General features: G+C 47.5%; 1 protein-coding gene across 1 annotated transcript in view; it reads left to right on the top strand.

Annotated features, from left to right (window-relative positions):
• The window catches only part of COL4A4 (collagen type IV alpha 4 chain), a 93,348-nt gene extending 75,151 nt beyond the window's left edge, over positions 1-18,197 (top strand). Inside the window, exons 38-47 of the mRNA XM_064152804.1 lie at positions 4,775-4,846; positions 5,601-5,729; positions 7,467-7,574; positions 8,240-8,395; positions 9,999-10,097; positions 11,220-11,351; positions 11,922-12,038; positions 12,737-12,925; positions 14,823-15,109; positions 16,710-18,197. Coding sequence (XP_064008874.1) covers positions 4,775-4,846; positions 5,601-5,729; positions 7,467-7,574; positions 8,240-8,395; positions 9,999-10,097; positions 11,220-11,351; positions 11,922-12,038; positions 12,737-12,925; positions 14,823-15,109; positions 16,710-16,973 — 1,553 coding nt within the window. The 3' untranslated portion in view covers positions 16,974-18,197. The remainder of the gene's footprint in view (positions 1-4,774; positions 4,847-5,600; positions 5,730-7,466; positions 7,575-8,239; positions 8,396-9,998; positions 10,098-11,219; positions 11,352-11,921; positions 12,039-12,736; positions 12,926-14,822; positions 15,110-16,709) is intronic.
• Positions 18,198-20,623: the final 2,426 nt, after the last annotated feature.

Below are 20,623 nucleotides of genomic sequence, written 5' to 3'. Positions count from 1 at the left end.
TGTGCTGATTTGAACTGGCATGACCATTTCTTCCTAGTGCATAATCTGCAAGAGACCATGGCCTGCATTCAGCTAGGACAGGGCTGAACCCAGAACAGATCATTTTGGTTTTGCAAACAGTGTCTGCTGTACTAGAGATCTGCAGTGACAGGGATGTCTAAATTGAGAGGGGTAAAAAAGAACCCAAACAAAAAAGCTCTGCAAGTCCTCCTTCTGCTGAAAACTTCTCAGTGGCAGATGGACTTGAGCAGCCTGGTCTAATAGGAGGTGTCCTTACCTATGGCAGGGGAATTGGAACTAAATGATCTTTAAGATCCCTTCTAACCCAAACCATTCTGTGATTCTGTGACTCTTCCCTTGTTGTAAGTGGCAAGACACTTCTTTTCTGTGAGCAGCCTGCTCTAATAGGAGGTGTCCTTGCCTATGGCAGGGGAATAAGAACAAGAGGATCTTTAAGATCCCTTCTAACCCAAACCATTCTGTGATTCTGTGACTCTTCCCTTGTTGTAAGTGGCAAGACACTTCTTTTCTGTGAGCAGCCTGCTCTAATAGGAGGTGTCTTTGAGTATGGCAAGGGAATTAGAACAAGATGATCTTTAAGATTCCTTCTAACCCAAACCATTCTGTGATTCTGTGACTCTTCCCTCGTTGTAAGTGACAAGACACTTCTTTTCTGTGAGCAACCTGCTCTAATAGGAGGTGTCCTTGCCTATGGCAGGGGAATAAGAACAAGAGGATCTTTAAGATCCCTTCTAAACCATTCTGTGATTCTGTGAATCCTCCCTTGTTGTAAGTGACAAGACACTTCTTTTCTGTGAGCAGCCTGCTCTAATAGGAGGTGTCCTTGAGTATGGCAAGGGAATTAGAACAAGAGGATCTTTAAGATCCTTTCTAACCCAAACCATTCTGTGATACTGTGACTCTTATCCTTCTTGTTCTAAGTGGCAAGACACTTCTCTGTGTTGTGTAGAAGTTATCCTAAGTCTTGCCCAGGAAACATAAATTAACACAGATGCTGCAGAGTGAACAGTTCAGTTCAGGCAGCATTTCACTAGAGAGCAAATTGCCTGTGTTGTTGAAAATGAAGTCAACACCTTTGATATTACACCCAGTAATGAAAGCTAAATAGCATTTGTACTCCAATTCAATTGGAGAATATTGACCTTAACACTATTTGCAATAAATATTGTTGTTGGTATGAGAAGTCAGATGGTTGATTGGCTGCTCATAGCTTAGTACACAGCCTTTTTAATCCAACTGCTTCTCATTTACATTAAATGTTATTTTTTCCTCCTGTTTTTTTGTTTTTAACATTTGTTGGTCAAGGGCTTAAGTCTGGCAAGCCTTACTGGTGAGTAATCCTTGATGAAGCAAGTAGTATTAAGGACATCAGCAGAATTACTAGTGTGAGTAGAAGTTGAACTGGGCTGTAAAACACAGAAACAGCAGTTCATACATAGGTCAGCCAATTCAGCTGTACCTAGAAATATGGGGCTCCAGCAAGCCAACACTCTAGAGTTACAAGTGCTGATATTATAATGGATTGTTGGCAAAGGTGGCTGAAATTCCCTGGAAAGCAAGTAAACCAGGCCATCAATCTTGACTGAATAAGCTGGAGATGAAAAAAAGTTTTAAATGCTGACCTCAGTGCCAAAAACAGTTAGGAGTTCATAACCATAGTAAAATGCCACTGTTAAATCCCCCAGGTTGGCATGCAATAAATGTGAACATGGAAACGTGCCTGAAGCACAGGCAGGCTCCAGAAAGCAGGTCTGAAGCCTGGAGCATCATGAAAAGTTAAAGAGCAGCTAATTAAGGGCATAGAAGATATTACAGGCTGGATTATTAATATCCCATATTAGAAAAGGGATTACATTATCAATGCCTTGCAGCTCTTCAAACAATCTGCTGGAGTTTTTTTTTCCAGAGAGGTGTTTGACACAGGCTGGGCTTAGTTTAATTTTTTCCCCTTTCTTTTTATTCCTTTGTTACAATTTAACTACAATAATTCATCAGTTTCTGAGAACAAAGATGTGGGATTATGTATTCTTGGTGTGTCCATTAGATAACTCCAGTGCCCTTCTATTTTTCCTGTCTCAGATGACCCATCTTTGAACTAAGGACCTTTAAATTTGGCAGGTGAAACAGCTGATGAAGGACATTTATGTTGCTGTCCCTGTGATTCATGCACTGCAGGACAGGCTGGGGTCTAGTACAGGAACTGAAACAGAACTTCCATCTGTATCAGCAAGTAGCTAGATGGGGAATAGGAGACAGACAGAAAGATAAATCAGACTGTTGGAAAACAAACAAACAAACAAGACACAGCAACACTACAGCTGGACTGGAAATCCTACATGGGAGGACCTTCCCCGGGGTGGTGGGGGGGAAGGAAATTAAGCACAGACAAGCAGCAAAGGTGGAATCACAGGAAATTAGGGGTTGGAAGGGACCTCAGAAGATTGTCTAGTCCAAGCCCTCTGTCAGAGCAGAACCACCTAGAGCAGGTCACACAGGAACAAATGCAAACAGGTTTGGAGTGATTCCAGAGAAGGAGACTCCACAGCCTCTCTGGGCAGCCTGGTCCACAGCTTTGTCAGCCTCACAGGGAAAGTTTTCCTTATGTTCTCATGGAACCTCCTCTGCTCCAGCTTGCACCCGTTGCCTCTTGTCCTATCATTGGACATCACTGCACAGAGTCTGGCTCTGTCCTTCAGACACTCTTCACATATTTACAAACACCAATGAGGTCACCTCTCAGTCTACTCCAAGCTAAAGAGACCCAGCTGCCTCAGCCTTGCCTCATAAGGAAGATGTTTCACTTCCAGTGCAGAGCCACAAAGAAAATGAAGGATTCTTTCAAGCAGTTCCCTGAGGTCCTTCTTGAACCGAGGGGCCCAGAACTAGACACAATATTCCAGATGCAGCCTCACCAGGGCAGTGTAGAGGGGGAGGAGAACCTCTCTTGACATATCAACCGCACTCCTGCTAATACACCCCAGGATGCCAGTGGCTTTTTTGGGCACATTGGTGGCTCACAGGCATCCTTCTGTCCACCAGGACTCCCAGGCCCTTTTTCCCTATGCTGCTCTTCCAGCAGATCAGCCCACAGCCTACACTGGTCCACAGAGTTGCAAGACTCTGCACTTGCCCGTGTTGTGTTTCACTCTCCTCACCCAACTCTCCAGTCATCACAGGTCTCGCTGGAAGAGAGACAGGGCAGGCACTGACAGGATGATTCAGCTTCTTGTGATCTGTGTCCACTCCAATCTGCCCCCCTCTGGAGCAAGAAGCATCCCAAGTCAGTTTAGCACTTTGAAATCTCCTTAGAACCTGCTACTAAACAACCCACTCCTTTTGCCAGGTCTGCTCCTATCACCAGGTGACAGGCTGCTGGCTGCAGCTGATGTGTACATCTTCACAGCTGATACTCAGCTATACAGCTTAGGAAAGTACACGCTGCTAATGACAGGGAGAGACTTCACCTTTCACCAAACACCATCTCAGATTAGTTCAGCAGGTGAAACAGATAAATTGCCATCTGTTTTTACTTGTGTTCCAGCAACTTGCCAAAAAGCACAGATTATACAGCAAAAGTTACAACAGTGCCATCAATACTCAGCCTGTGGTCTGGTCACCTAAAGAACATCACTAGGGACAAAGCTGCTCTGTACTATCCATGTCAGCACAGCTCTCAACTACAGATTTGTTGTCTTCAAAGACTCTGCTGTCACTTTAAAGGCTTTTTGTAATAGAGTGATGCAAAAAAGCAGAGTTCGGTGTGAGACCTGCAGGACCAGGGAAAAGAAGGTGGGTGATAATTTCACTCCTTTCTAGCACAGCTAGATTAAATTTGGCTTAAAAATGGAAGAGAAGCTGTAAAGAAGTGACAGCTTCACAGTTATTTTAAGTAGTGCCTGCATCCCAGTTGCCTGGTCACATAGAGATAACACTGCTAATGCTGGAGACTAATCACAGGTAGCAGCAATAACCTGGCCACAGGCATGAGGTTCATGAGAGAGTGAATTAGTCCCATACTGAGCTCCTGCTGCTAGCTGTAGCATTGAAATACCTAAAGGATTAAATCATTCATTCAGGTTGGACATCATTGCTGTCTACAACTCCCTATGAGGAGAGGCTGTAGCCAGGTGGAGTTGGTCTCTTCTGCCAGACAACCAGCAACAGAACAAGGGGACACAGTCTCAAGTTGTGGCAGGACAGGTCTAGGCTGGATGTTAGGAGGAAGTTGTTGTCAGAGAGAGTGATTGGCATTGGAATGGGCTGCCCAGGGAGGTGGTGGAGTCACTGTCCCTGGAGATGTTCAAGCAAAGCCTGGCTGAGGCACTTAGTGCCATGGTCTGGTTGACTGGCTAGGGCTGGGTGCTAGGTTGGACTGGATGAGCTTGGAGGCCTCCTCCAACCTGGCTGATTCTATGCAAAGATCTGTGGGATGACCAAGTCTCAACCGTTGACCCTACTCTAACAGAGTTCACCCCTAAACCATATCCCCAAACACCACATCCAAACCACCTTCCTGGGGAGCCAGTTTTAGTATCAAAGATACACTTTTCTGGTTGCTCTAATGTCAAAGTGTTGTCACGGCTGGTCTCAGATTTTCCTTTTCAAAAAGGCTGCACTTAGGGGCAAATAAGAATCAGCTTCAGCAAATACCCTCTTGATTCAGAATGTGTTGGCAAAAGGAAAGAGGCATAATGTTTAATTGTGACAGTAAAAGATGAGTGTGGCACCCTGTCACATCTCTAATATTCCTCAGGTCTTCCTGGACTGCCTGGATTGGATGGCTTGGATGGACTAAAAGGTCAAAGAGGTTCTGCAGGAGCTCCAGGTAAATAAGGGAACAGAAAATCTTCTCTTAAGTGACTGAACATGCAGGGACTGCTGCATGTCAGATGTTTGCCCTGCCAGAAGACATCATTCAGGCTCAGACAAACTTTCAGACCAAGTAAGTATGCCTGGTGACACACCTGCAGCTGAGTGCAGGAAACTTCCTAACTACCATTCACCACATAGTTTTGTTGGATCCTTTCAAGCCTGTTTATAAACTGAAAGTGTTCAGTGCAGATGACTCAAAGGACAGCCAAGTCTCCAGGTTTTCTATATGTAGAAGATGAAACTAACAAATTAGAAGGAAACTTTGAAATCCCAAGCCCATTAACATCTGTGGGAGCTGTGCCACAAATTCAAGAGGAATCTGGATTCCACTCATGCTGATCCATTTGCAACTTTCCAAGGTGGTTTTGAATCACTGTTCAAAAACACCACCTCTCCATCTACCTGGAGATTACAAGTTTGTGCTGACAGGAAACTACATTTAGGACCATACCTCAAGTCAGAGGTAATGACAATGCTGGATAAGACAACCCCTGAAAAAAGAGCATTAAAAGCAGAGATTACTTTCTTTAACAGAGATGAATTAGGGCCAGATTCAACAAAACTCTGTGCAGCTTCCAAGAGAGCACCAGAAAAACAGCACTAGGCAAGCCATGCAAGGAGGAACATCTGCAGGTGGTATTTCCATTCTGCACATCTGTATTTGTACTCACTGCATGCTTTATGTATGGGATTGTTTTCCTATAAAGGTCAAAGTGAGACAGGGCCTCCAGGATACCCGGGAGAACTTGGACCAAAGGGAGACAGAGGTGAACCTGGATGGCCTGGCATTTCGATTCCAGGCCCCCCTGGAGAACAGGGATTCCCAGGATTCCCAGGTAAGAGGGGTTTTCTCCTTAGTGCTGCTTTGCAGAGGCAAAATAGAGCTCATAAAGGGTATTACCCTGGTTGTGATCAACACTGGCCAAGAGAGCAAAGAGCATCCTGGCCTGGCCTAGGAACAGTGTGGCCAGTAGGACATAGGAGGTTATTCTGCCCCTGTACTCAGCACTGCTCAGGCCACACCTTGAGTGCTGTGTCCACCCCTGGGCTCCTCAATTCAAGAGAGATGTTGAGGTGCTGGAAGGTGTCCACAGAAGGGCAACAAAGCTGGTGAGGGGCCTGGAGCACAGCCCTGTGAGGCGAAGCTGAGGGAGCTGGGGGTGTGCAGCCAGGAAAAGAGGAGGCTCAGGGGTGACCTCATTGCTGTCTGCAACTACCTGAAGGGAGGTTGTAGCCAGGTGGGGTTGGTCTCTTCTGCCAGGCAACCACCAACAGAACAAGGGGACACAGTCTCAAGCTGTGGCAGAGGAAGTATAGGCTGGATGTTAGGAGGAAGTTGTTGGCAGAGAGAGTGATTGGCATTGGAATGGGCTGCCCAGGGAGGTGGTGGAGTCACCATCCCTGGAGGTGTTGAAGAAAAGACTGGATGAGGCCTTTAGTGCCCTGGTCTGGTTGATTGGCCAGGGCTGGGTGCTAGGTTGGACTGGATGATCGTGGAGGTCTCTTCCAACCTGGCTTATTCTGTGATTCTGTCATAAGCTTCCCCACCTAAAAACATTTGCTACACTAAAATGCTGATGTTACATGATGAAACAGTGACCCCAGCTTCTCTTGTTCATTATGCTATGGGAGAGGAAAGAATGAGAATAGAAAACAGTGAACTTGGGCAGCCTCAGGAACTTACCCTGTTTCATGCAGAATGATTTCACAGCCCCCACTCAGCTGACATTTTTAGCATTTCTCCAATGTGCTGGTTTGAGGCTAGCTGGAATATTCTAATGGGAAAAATTAGATGCTAGGCTGTGAAAAGGAAACAGTGGTGATGTCTGCTGCACACACAGGCTTGCTGAGATGGGTAAGAACAAGAACACAAGCATAGATAAGACAGAGCAGGACAGTCAGTTGTGTGTCTCTGTCACAGAGGTGCCCTGGGCTGCTTCTGTGTAACTAATCCTTCTGCTTCTAACCTCCCCTTTGCTGCTGATCCTCCAACCTCATCTTGCACGTAAGGCAAACTCTGGGTAAGATAGAGGCAGGGAAAGAAGGGGGAAGGGTGGTTGGGAGCCCCTGCTGGGGACTCAGGTTTCTGGGAGGGCTGTTGTGTTTCTGGATTACTTTTAACTTGTCTATTTCTGTCTATAGCTGTATAGATTGCAACTATCTGCTTGTATATTGTGCTAAGCTGTGAATATAAAGCTTCATTCCTTAACCTCTAGCCAGCTGAGCCTAGTCTGGGTGATTTCATAAGAGAGGGAGGGCAGGTAACTCTCAAACAATCACATCCCACTGTTGTAATCTGGGCCAAGGCAGGTGCTTGTGGCAGCTGCCAGCCTGTGAGGATGCAGCCTTGAGGTTCAGCAGACTTCACAGAAGGAAGGACACATTTTACAAGCTCCCTGCACTAAGCTAAGCACTGCTGTGCTCAGGGGACAAGTGAGAGCACAGGCTACCCCCATGGCTTCACCTGGCAGCAAGTTAGTAACTTGCTTCTGCCACCTGGAAAACATCCTGGGGTTTGTTTGGTTTGCTCTGGTTGAGTGTTTGAATTCTCTGTGGAAAATGTCATCCTTTAGGTAGAAGAGGCCCAGCTGGACCCAGTGGACCTAGGGGAAGATGTCCTGATAGTGCTTCTCCTGGCCCTCCTGGTGATCAAGGACCACCTGGTTTGGATGGAATCAGAGGTATTGAAACCAAAAATTTAAACTTGATGAAGTGAAAAAAAGAAACTTCAAACCCTGAGGCTCCTGGGAGCCACTGCAATACCACATAAAAGTGCATGGGGAATGGAGAAAGCAGCCAGTACCTCAGTGAGCACTGGAGAGATCACCAGAGCAAGGAATGAAAGGAAGATCTCCAGCTTCATTTTCTAGCTTCTGTGGTAATTCTGTACAAGGCCTCCTGCTACAAGACAGCTCCCTTTCCACAGAAGCAAACAGAAACAAGGTTACTGACCTCTCTTTCTAGCAAGAAGGATGCAACAGCTGTCCAGAAACTGCTGTTGGTAAACCCACAAAAAGCTTTCCAGTTCAGTTCCAGCCCTGGGAACACTCAAGCTGCCAACTCTTCTGTAAGCATGTGCACAGACCCCACTTCAGTTACAAGCAGGGGCTGCCAGGGATCCAGAAAAGCCTGGATGAGGCACTTAGTGCCATGGTCCAGTTGACTGGATAGGGCTGGATGCTAGGTTGGACTGGATGAGCTTGGAGGTCTCTTCCAACCTGGTTGATTCCATTCTATTCTATTCTATAGATCCTGGTCCTCAGATGGAGCTCTCTCAAGTTGTTCTGACCTCTGATGAAAGTTTGTGCTTTGTGCATGTATCAAGTATAACATTCCTTTCCAACAGGTCATCCTGGGAACCCTGGTCCTCCTGGACAGACTATCTTTGTGCGAGGAGATCCTGGAGATCCTGGTTTTCCAGGGGCACCAGGCAATCCTGGGCAGCCAGGGCAGCAAGGAGCCAGAGGCCTTCCAGGGAACCAAGGAAGAGAAGGCCCAAAGGGTAATGTATGATGCACAACGTTTGTCACTAACACCTGGCCCTGTGCAGCTGAGCCTTGAGCACAGGGAACTGCCACTGCAGGCAGAGCCAGACCAGACAAAAAAGGCCTTGAGCAACCTGTTCTAGAGGGAGGTGTCCCTGCCTATGGCAGGGGGTTGGAACTGGATGATCCTTGAGGTCCCTTCCAACCTAAACTATTCTATGATTCTATGAAAAAGGGGGAGACTGGAAATTTTGGAGGGTAGGAGAGCCCTGCAGAGGGACTCTGACAGGCTGGATGGGTGGGCAGAGGCCAATGGGATGAGACTGAACAAGGCCAAGTGCAGGGTTCTACACTTTGGCCACAACAACCCCAAGCAGCACTACAGGATGGGGACTGAGTGGCTGAAGAGCAGCCAGGAAGAAAGGGACCTGGAGCTGCTGGTAGAGAGTAGCAGAAGATGAGGCAGCAGTGTGCCCAGGTGGGCAGCAGAGCCAATGGCATCCTGGGCTGGCTCAGGAGCAGTGTGGCCAGCAGGACAAGGGAGGTTCTTCTGCCCCTGTACTCAGCACTGTTCAGGCCACACCTTGAGTACTGTGTCCAGTTCTGGGCTCCTCAATTCAAGAGAGATGTTGAGGTGCTGGAAGGTGTCCAGAAAAGGGCAAGGAAGCTGGTGAGTGGCCTGGAGCACAGCCCTGTGAGGAGAGGCTGAGCGAGCTGGGGGTGTGCAGCCTGCAGAAGAGGAGGCTCAGGGCAGACCTCATTGCTGTCTACAACTACCTGAAGGGAGGCTGTAGCCAGGTGGGAGTTGGTCTCTTCTGCCAGGCAAGCAGCAACAGAACAAGGGGACAGACTCTCAAGTTGTGCTGGGGAGGTCTAGGCTGGATGTGAGGAGGAAGTTGTTGGCAGAGAGAGTGATTGGCATTGGAATGGGCTGCCCAGGGAGGTGGTGGAGTCACCATGCCTGGAGGTGTTGAAGAAAACCCTGGATGAACCACTTAGTGCCATGGTCTGGTTGATTGGCTAGGGCTGGGTGCTGGGTTGGACTGGATGATCTTGGAGGTCTCTTCCAACATGATAAATTCTATGAAATTTCATAGCTGTGCTCTGTTACCTACCAATAAGAACAGAAGGTCAGAGTAGAGTCAGCTTCACATATTGTGCTTCCAGCAACTTGCAGAAGACTTCCCTGCCAGCCTCAACACGAGGCAGAATGTTTTTGCTCTACCATGTGAAGTAAACCTCCCTCCTCTGCAAGGGTCTTGTGAAAGTATGGAAGGTGCAGAAGTATTTGAACACAGTCTCACATCTGCCACCTCTCAATAGCTTTAGGCTTTCCACAGGTCCTTTTGTTTGAAAACAGCCATCTAGGTGCTGTGCTCCTCCCACACACTCTACAAGTTCTATCTACACCAGTCCCTTCCAGTCTCTATGAAAAGGGAAGTCATACATTGAATTCAGTTCAAGACCAAGGAGAGAAGAGGGAAATCTGCAGTTCTACCTGAGAGACAGAGCTGAACTGCCTCAAGCATTTTTTGTTACTCAAGCAGCCAGACTTCACCTTATCTATGCATTCACCTCAGAAAGCAATCCCATGTAACCACACAACTGTTTTCTTTCCAGGTCCTATGGGAATCCATGGCCCACAGGGGCCACCTGGTGCTACAGGACAACATGGAGACCAAGGTTTTCAAGGAAAACCTGGTCCCAGAGGTCCCACAGGTAGTTGTGAACCTGTTGCTCTCCTTGTCACTCAGTTGTAACTGTGATCTTTACAGAGAGGACCTAATTGCATGCACACAATTTAAACAGTTTCTTGTCTGAGTTGTGTGCAATTTTCTGAGCTGTGTCTTTGTTTCTGCTGTTACCTCAAGTCAGACATTTCCCTTCTCATTCCATCCTTTACTCTATTTTACATGCCTAAAACTTGCTCCTGCCTGCCCTGCAATGGTCGCCATCTGCTTTCCGTTCTTCACATCCTTCAGGTCTCACAGGTAAATTGTGACTATTGATTGTTCTTTTCATGGGGGCTTCCTTCTGGAGGGATATTTCACTCTTACTGGAGAGCATCCTGGGCTTGGTCACTAGGAAGAGTAGATACAGCTACAAGAAAAGGGTTCTGCATTTTGTCACACTGGTAGTGAGCACAGCCAGCCAGAGCAATCTGAACTCTGTGTGACTAAAACTGATCCAGTGATGATTTTGTCTGAACCTACATATAGCAAATAGCTTCTGGTAGCTTCAGTGCACCACGAGAGTGGTGAGAGCCTGGAAAGGGTTGCCCAGGGAGGTGGCTGAGGCCTTGTCCCTGGAGGTGCTTAAGGCCAGGATGGCTGAGGCTATGGGCAGCCTGCTCTAGGGTAGGGTGTCCCTGCCCATGGCAAGGGGGTTGGAACTGGCTGATCCTTGTGGTGCCTTCCAACCCTGACTGCTTCTATGATTCTAATAAAAAATAAAGAATGGACACATTTTCTCTTAAGTGAGTGTCAGGAATTAAGCTTTTTTTGCTTGGTTACTGATGCATCTGCATCCACAGAGCAGGCAAAATACTGCCAAGGTGTTTACACTGAAGTTGGGTACCCTTTAGACTGCAACCCAAATCAGTTTGGGGCACATCAAGACAAAAACTGTGTGCCAAATACTCGAAACACATCAGGTGGCATATACTGGCTAGCACATACTTGCTCTACTAAAACACCAAGAGCAAAATCAAAAGCAGTGAAACTCCAGAACTCCAGATTTCCAAATAGTGAAAGCTAAGCCTGCCAACAGTGACACTGGTTTTTCATCTGGGAGTTATTAACTCATCTTCTGTCTGATTTGCTTCCCTTTCACACGTTCTAGGTGACCCTGGTGAACCAGGAAAAACAGATGATTCCTGCCCTGCAATCCCAGGGCCTCCTGGGGAGGCAGGGCAAAGAGGAGAAGATGGCTCTGTAGGAATACCAGGGCCAATAGGCCACCCTGGGCCCCAAGGTAAGCTTGTCTTTGGAAAGCCTGGATGTCTATTTCAGCCATGTAGATTACAAACTGGGTCAGTTTTGCTTTGCTGTGGCCATCAGGAGCTTAAACACAGCCCTGGCCTTCCCCTTCCTCACCAGGGGCAGTCCAGGTCTGCAAGTGCTCCAATATCTGCATCACTATGGTTAAAGACTTGGCTGACTTGGGTCCTAAAAGATGAAGGCCTGCCCTAGGATAAATTACAGCTCCTTACATGGTGCAGGTTACTGATGGCAGTTCTGCAAGAGGCTTCTCACAGTACTGTGTGGCAGTGCTTTGATTTCAGCTGTAAATCACTGAAGTTCTGTAGAGAGGACATAACACCTCAGCAGCAGCTGCTGTTGCTGAAATCCTGTCTCTGAGCCACTACTGTGGCCTCAAAGCAAATCAGCTGTGAAGACAATTCCCAGGAGAAGCACTTCTGCCCCTCTCTGCCCTGCAGCCTCATTTCTTGGTGGTGGCAGCTCTGCTGACTTGCCCTTTGTGTGCTGTAACCTTTGGGTTTCACAAGGCTGCATTTAAAACATGTCACTTTCCTTCATCTAGGACAAAAAGGGGAAGAAGGGTCACGTGGCCTGCCAGGCCAGGATGGCTTACCAGGGGCACCTGGGCCACCAGGTGACCAAGGGAACAGAGGAGAGCAAGGATACACCGGGCCGCAAGGTAAGTCTGGAACGGCCTTTGGACAAGGGACGTGCAAGGTGATGCAGGGACTAAGTTTTCTCTCTGCTCCCCCCATCACACATGGGCACATCCACCTCTAGCCTGAGATGCCATGGCATTTCTTTGCCCCTCTCAGTTCTGGCACTGACAGTGACACCTGTGAATGATTTTATAACACATCAATTTTCTTTTGCTAAGTCTTCTTATCTTAGCATCCATTATTGACCAGAAAGGCAATTAGCACACACGCAGCAACACCACAAATCACCAGGTCTGCCTTTCTGAGCCCGGGCTAAGAGAGCCCTGGCTGTGAGTAATTAGAAGGGTATTTTAACTGTGCCTGCTACTTAATGAATTAAGGGTTTAAGCCAGTTGAAGAAAGGCCACAGACTGTTACTGCATGTATTCAACTTCAGTCTAGTGAAGTCATCCTAGCGAGTGAGAAATGATTGCCCACCTTGGTTCACACAATTCTACCAGCACAGGACAGAGCCATGATACAAGGCCAACTGCCCAGGGTTCCACTGCTGTCCCACTAGAAGGATAACTTGAGTCTACTGGTGTCACTGTTGCCCATGACCACCTAGGAAGTTATCAGGAGCCCCTTACTGAACACTTAAGTACAGTGAAAGATAAAAGCTCCCACTTGCTATGTGCACAGACAAGTACATTTCTCTACCTTCTCTCCTGTGTCTAAGGTCCTCCTGGCCAGACTGGTATCCCAGGACCACCAGGCCCCCACATTAGATCTGCAAGTGGCTTCTTGCTTGTCCTTCACAGTCAGTCGGACAGAGAACCGCTATGTCCACAGGGGATGCCCAAATTATGGACTGGCTACAGTCTGCTGTACCTGGAAGGACAAGAGAAAGCTCATAATCAAGATCTTGGTATGTACTGTAGCACACAATTGCCCTCCAGTTAAGGTCTGAGCTGGTGTGGTCTGTGCAGTGGAAGTCAAGTCAAATCCAGCACACCACAGCATCAGCAAATACCTGCTTTCTACAGGCTCAAAGCTGATTTGCACTGAGTATGATGAATGTGGTTATTCTGTCCTGTTATGTGACCCATTTAAAAGTCTTTCCTACCTCTAAGTAAGTGTGAGTAGATGTTGGGGAGATGAGTGGTTTCCCTCACTCACCCTCGCTAGTCATTCTGGGCTGTCTTTGAGCTCACTGAGGAGATTTTCCTAGAGCAGGAATTTCATCTAGCTACTCTGAAATAACTCCCTGGAGGATCTGCTCCTTTTTGCTGCAGAGACAGCTTGGGAAAAGAGCTGGGTAGCTCAGGTGGATACATTTGTGTAGTGCAAATATGCTTTACAAACAAAATCATGTGTGTACAGCCCAATTGTCTGCTTTAAGACTCAGAAGGTGTTTTTTTGGAAGAGACAGAGCCCAGTTTCTCCCAAAGACAGCCCTTTTTGATGCCTCACATCATTCTTTCTACAATTCTGTGTAGAATTAGCTCTCTAAATAAGCTGCCTGATGTCCAACCTCAGAAACTGATGAGAGGCAATTTGTACAAAAGGTATGTCCTGGCCCTTTTTGACTTGTTCTACAAGAGGCAAAGAAATCTCCTGGGAGGAAAGATCAAGGACCTAATAAGCAGGATACAACAACAGCAGCAACAAAAGTGGTAGCAAACAGCAATAAAAAGATATATTTTTAGTACAGCAGTGTCATTTGGAGATGTTTTCACCATTGTGCATTTGGCACTCCCCAGGAGTGCCAGTTGGTAACAGAATGCCTCATAAAAGCAATGAAAATAAGACTCAAGAGAAAATGAAGTCTCTCTTTCCTGTGACCAGTGTGTTACTTCCAGAGACATTTTCTGAGTAAGGAAAATCCAGATCCTTTATTAGTAGTGGAATGGAATATTATCAGTGGTAAACAAAGCTGGCCTCTGTGTAGAAAGATCATGTCTTTAAGGAGGGCATTAGGGCTTTGGGGGGGGTCTTACAGAACTAAGACATCACACAGAGTTCAAAGCAGAACTTATCTGCAGTGATTATTAACAGCTAAATAAATTATCATGGGCTTGTTCTGGCAAAGGAACTTCACCTCTGCAGTGTGCTGAAGTGCACTTTAGTCACTGCCTAATTCCCACTGCTGTCTGCCTGATGAAAGCTGCATAGGACTGACTGCAAAATCCCCTCATCTTTCCCTTTGAGAGGCTCTGAAACCTTTCTGGTACACAGTAGGTTTCAACTCAGCACCCTGGTAGCAGCAGCTTGCTGTACTGCACCACAGCTTTCTATTTATCAGTGGTCAGCTTCTCACTGCTCCTCACAAGCATGCAAACAGCTCATCTCTTCTTAAGCATGCCACATCCAGTTGCCATTGGAATGGGCTGCCCAGGGAGGTGGTGGAGTCGCCATCCCTGGAGGTGTTCAGGAAAGACTGGATGAAGCACTTAGTGTCATGGTCTGGTTGGCTGGATGAGAGGTTGAACTGGATGAGCTTGGAGGTCTCTTCCAACCTGGTTGATTCTATTCTATTCCATTCCAGCTACCACCTTAGCATTGGCACAGCTAAGAAATTTGTTGTTGTAACTGTTGGCCATGATCTAAATGCTGGGTTGAGACAATTAAGTATCATTGGTCAAAGGTAGCTACTTCTCGGAAGGAAAAGATTCTGTTATCAGTAGAAGTTGCTTTAGGTCAAGAACCTGGGAGTTTGGTGCACTACAAACCTCCTGTTCAATTGTGTGTGCAGTACACCAAATCCTCTTTTCAGCTTACCAAGAATGAAGTGGAATGATCCTCCTTGTTGTTGTTACTTCCAGGCTTGGCAGGCTCTTGTCTCCCCATGTTCAATACCATGCCCTTTGCTTACTGCAACATCAACCAAGTCTGTTACTACGCCAGCCGGAACGACAAGTCTTACTGGCTGTCCAGCGCTGCCCCTTTGCCCACGGCACCGCTCTCAGAAGAGGAGATCGAGCCCTACATCAGCAGGTGTGCCGTGTGTGAGGCCCCAGCGCAGGCAGTGGCAGTGCACAGCCAGGACCAGTCCATTCCCCCCTGCCCCAGCAACTGGAGAAGCCTCTGGATAGGATATTCCTTTCTGATGGTAAGTCTGGGCATCCAATGCTGTGATCACAGTCTCACAGTATCATCAGGGTTGGAAGAGACCTCACAGGTCATCAAGTCCAACCCTTTAGCACAGAGCTCAAGGCCAGACCATGGCACCAAGTGCCACGTCCAGTCCTGCCTTGAACAGCTCCAGGGACGGCGACTCCACCACCTCCCCGGGCAGCCCATTCCAGTGCCCAATGACTCTCTCAGTGAAGAACTTTCTCCTCACCTCCAGCCTAAATTTCCCCTGGCACAGCCTGAGGCTGTGTCCTCTTGTTCTGGTGCTGGCCACCTGAGAGAAGAGAGCAACCTCCTCCTGGCCACAACCACCCCTCAGGTAGCTGTAGACAGCAATGAGGTCTCCCCTGAGCCTCCTCTTCTCCAGGCTAACCAATCCCAGCTCCCTCAGCCTCTCCTCGTAGGGCTGTGCTCAAGGCCTCTCCCCAGCCTCGTCGCCCTTCTCTGGACACACTCAAGCATCTCAATGTCCCTCCTAAACTGGGGGCCCAGAACTGCCCCCCCCACTTTAGAAGTTACCCAGACTAGTCTCAGCCGGCTCTGAGAATATGAATGAAGATTATATTTACAGCTGGCACAATAGACAAGCAGATAGTTACAGTATATACAGTTATAGACAGAAATAGACAAGGTAAAGGGTAACACAGAAACACAACAGCCCTCCCAGAAACCTGAGTCCCCAGGAGGGGCTCTCAACCACCCCTGCACCTTCCCCCTGCCCCTCTCAACCTTACCCCAGTCCTAAAGAAGAACAGAGGTTCAGCCAAGAGGTTATGAAGCAAAAGTGGGTTAGGCAAAATGGAAGGTGAGGTTAGGGAGATGCAACTCAGTCAGAAGCTCAAGGCAGAGTGTGAGACAAAATGGTGAGAGTGTTATCTAATGTTTTCCTTTCTTCTTCAGCAAGACTCTGAGGGGAGTAGACATCCCCATTGTTTTCCTTTCACAGCCTGTAATCTAGTTCTTCTCACCAAAACATTCTACCCTGCTTCAAACTAGCACACATGCAAGCGTCTTTCATACAGCTGGAGTGTTGCAAAGGACGAAAGACTTCTACCTCTGCAAAGCAAACTATCCAGTAGCTGGATATACACAGAAATACACAAAAAGAAATGAGATCAGGGCTAGTTCCAAACTGCAGAATTCACCTGTAGCTTTACAGACTGAAGTCACAGCCTAAGCTCCCCATTTCTCCCAGTCCCAAAGACTTTGCTTGTTGGCCTTTAATAAACAACAGGATCTTCACCTACAAAGACACCTCTCAGAAACAAAGCCCAGGGCTTTTTAATGCTACCCTCCAGTTCCATTCACAGCAGCTTAGATAATAGGGATGCTCAGAACTGACCTGGATTATCCTTTTCTTCTAAGTACCAGGAAAGTGAATGAGCTGGCTCTAGGCTTCTGAGGTCAACTTACTGCAGAGCACATGAAGATTTGCTCCAGCACAGGAAGCTAACTCCAGCCTAAGATCACCAAAAGAAATAGTACAGTTAAAAGCAAATACAGTCAGGAGGTGACAGATTAACACCACGTCTGTATTTCTTCACACACTTAGCAAATTCTTTCCCTGTTCTTTCCAGCACACCGGCTCTGGTGATCAGGGTGGTGGGCAGTCCCTAATGTCACCTGGAAGCTGCCTAGAAGACTTCAGATCAGCTCCATTCATCGAATGCCAGGGCCAGCGGGGGACGTGCCAGTTTTTTGCTAACGAATACAGCTTCTGGCTAACGACCGTGCTGCCCGAGCTGCAGTTTGCATCAGCCCCCAGACCAGGGACTCTCAAGGAAGGCCAAGAACAGAGGAGAAAGATCAGTAGGTGCCAGGTATGCCTGAAGCACGGCTAGCAAGTGAAACAGAAGTGGGCAGCCAAAGCCGAACTTGTGTGGAGATGAACATGTTAAAAGGTTTAAAGAGGTCTGATCATCGTTTGGAACTGTGCAACACTGCTCCTCTGTTTTGGAGAGGCTGAGAGCTAAAGGATCTGCTGAGCCTCATCCACCCATGTACAGGTAGTAAGTTTGGTGTAAATGGCTTGAAACAACAGAACTGTCACACTAGAGTCCACCGCCTTCGTGCACAGGGAATGAGGTGAGCTGGGAGGGTTGGGAAAGGCAAAGAAACCACACCTGTGGGCACCACGAAGCATTTCCTGTTAGAACTGGCAAGTACAGCAGAAAGAGTAGGTGCACTTACACAGCATCTTACACACATTTATCCTTTTAGATACAGACCCACAAAGATACAAACGCCTTAGAGCCCTGCAGCTGAATTTCCCAAGGTAAAAATCTCACCCTGTGTTGTTTGAGGGAAAGGCAAATGTAACTGTTAACAACCTCATGACAAAAACGATGAAGATCAAAGTCCTTTACGATGGCAGTATTGAACTAGACTGCCAAAGACCTGTTAATTGGGCTTTCATCAGCAACAAAGAGTTGCAAATCCATTTAACAGCAGATTAGGTAAGGAAATAAGGTTAGCTGAGATAATGGATCCTTTAAAAGCTCTATTTGTAGTCACAATTCATTTCTAAGAGCAGTTAAAAGTATTAAAGCTCCAATTCAAGTAGCTGAAGAAAATAGATCATTTTCTACTATTAATGGAAAGGAAACAGCAGTATGGTAATAAAAACGAGTGAACTTGAATAGTGAATATAAGACCTGGTAAGACAACGATCTGAATTTGAGGCTAAGGAATTGTGTTCAATTTTTACTACTTCTTCTGTAAATACACTACCAAAACCAGAACCCTCACCTTTTAAGGTATTTATGTAACCACAGCTCTCAAGACCCTCTTTATTTTTCAGAGCACTGACTGTTAAAGTGTTGATAAGCTAAAGCACTAGTCACCTTCGGATAGTTCCACATTCGTGCCTCATTTGTTCAGCTATAAACCCAGGACAGTTAAATGTGGATTTGAATTGTGGTTGAAGCTACTCAAAACAGATTGCAAGTGGAGCAGTCATTGTGTGCACAAGGGCCACAAATGCTCCACTTACCACTGAAGCTATGTTTTACTAGGAATAAAATGTTTGTTGGTTTTTTTTTTCCCCCCAGCACTTTTCCTTTCAATTTGTGTTCAGTGAGAGTTGCTCCAGCAAAAAGGGTTTTCAAGGAAACAGAGATACACATCCAAGAGTCACGATTCAGAGAGTTCTCCCTCTAGAAGCCATCAGGAGTGCTATCACAGGCTCAGAGGATGTTAGGGGTTGGAAGGGACCCAAGGAGATCATCGAGTCCAACCTCCCTGCCAGAGCAGGACCACACAATCTAGCACAGATTACAGAGGAACACATCCAGACAGGCCTTGAAATTCTCCACAGGAGACTCCACAGCCTCTCTGGGCAGCCTGTGCCAGTACTCTGGGACCCTCACCGGAAAGAAGTTCCCCCTTGTGTTGAGGCAGAACCTCCTGTGCTGCAACTTACACCCATTGCTGCTTGTCCTATCCCAGGGAGCAGTGAGCAGAGCCTGTCCCTCCTCTCCTGGCAGCCCTCAGATACTTATAAACATTTATCAAATCCCCTCTAAGTCTTCTCCAGACTAAGCAGCCCCAGGTCCCTCAGCCTCTCCTCATCAGCCATGCCCTCCAGTCCCCTCATCATCCTTGTAGCCTTCCACTGGACCCTCTCCAGCAGATCCCTGTCCCTCTTCAACTGGGAAGCCCAAAACTGAACACAGTATTCAAGATGAGGTCTCAGCAGGGCAGGGTAGAGGGGAAGCAGAACCTCCCTTGATCTGCTGGACACACTCTTCCTAATACACCCCAGGATCCCATTGGCCTTCTTGGCCACAAGGGCGCATTGCTGTGCCATGGTGAACTTGTTAGCCACCAGGACCCCCAGGTCCCTCTACACAGGACTACTATGAGCAAAGTGACAACCAAGAGAATCATTGTGATTGGAAAATACCTCTAAGGTCATTGAGTCCAATCATAGAATCATAGAATCAACCAGGTTGGAAGGGACCTCCAAGATCATCCAGTCCAACCTACCACCCAGCCCTGTCCAGTCAACCAGACCATGGCACTAAGTGCCTCATCCAGTCTTTTCTTGAAGACCCCCAGGGACGGTGCCTCCACCACCTCCCTGGGCAGCCCATTCCAATGCCAATCACTCTCTCTGTGAAGAACTTCTTCCTAATATCCAGCCTAGACCTACCCTGGCACAACTTGAGACTGTGTCCCCTTGTTCTATTGCTGGTTACCTGGGAGAAGAGGCCACCCCCCACCTGGCTACAATGCCCCTTCAGGTCATTAACCTAAAACCACCATGGCCATTAAAGCATGTCCCAGAGTGCCACAGCTACATGTTTTTTCAACACCTCCAGGGACGTGACTCCACCACCTCCTGGGCAGGCTACTCCAATGCCTGGCCACTCTCAGTAAAAACAAATTAACATCTTCCTAACACCCAGTCTAAAGCAGGGAGGTGACTCTCCTGGCACAATTTGAGGCAATTTGTTCTAGCACCTAATACTAGGGAGCAAAGACTGATATCCCCAACCTCACTACAACCTCCTCTATGGTAGTTGAAATAAGGTAAAATAAGTTTAATAAGGTCTCTCCTCAGCCTCCTCTTCAGCCTGAGTAATCCTGGTTCCCTCAGCCTCTCCTCACAAGACTTGTTCTCAAAGCCAACTTTGTCACCCTTCTCTGAACACACTCTAGCACCTCAATGTCTTTTGTGTAGTGAGTGGCTCAAAACCAAACCCAGTACTTGAGGCACAGCCTCACTAGTGCTGAGTACAGAGGAACAAGCACTTCCCCTGCTAACCACCCTGTTGCTGGTAAGGCCAAGATGCTGTTGGCTCACATGGCCACCTAGGCACACTGATTGATCATGTTCAGCCAGCTGTCAGCCAGCACCCCCAAGTCCTTTCCTGCTGGGCAGCTTTCCAGCCACTCTGCCCCAAGTCTGAAACACTGCATGAGGTTGTTGTGACCCGAGTGCAGCATCTGGCACTTGGCTGTGTTAAACCTCATACAACTGACCTCAACTCATCAATTCAGCTTGTCCAGATCTTTTTGCAGAGCCTTGCTATCCTCAAGCAGATCAAACAACTCTCCCAATTTGGCATCTATCATCTGCAAACTTGATGAGGGTGTCTCAACACCCTAGTCCAGACCACTGATGAAGACATTAAAGAGAACTGGCCCAGCACTGCACCCTTGGGAACACCACTTGTGACTGGCTGCCAGCTGGGTTTAACTCCAGTCACCACCACTTTTTGGGCCCAGCCACCCAACCATGTTCAATCCAGCAAAGCATCCACCTAGCCAAGCCACATGCTGTCAGCTTCTCCAGGAGGATGCTGTGGCTTTACTGAAGTCCAGATAAGCATTCACAGCCTTTCCCTCATCCACTAAGTGGGTCACCCTGTCCCAGAGGGTTTGTCAAATAGGACGTGCCCTTTATGAACCCACAGTGACTGGGCCTGATCAGCTGGTTGACTTGCACTGTGCTGCATAATGGCACTCAAGATGATCTGCTCTATCA

This window comes from Pogoniulus pusillus, chromosome 13 (assembly GCF_015220805.1).
Source record: "Pogoniulus pusillus isolate bPogPus1 chromosome 13, bPogPus1.pri, whole genome shotgun sequence".
NCBI lineage: Eukaryota > Metazoa > Chordata > Aves > Piciformes > Lybiidae > Pogoniulus > Pogoniulus pusillus.
This window is presented reverse-complemented; position numbering and strand designations above follow the sequence as displayed.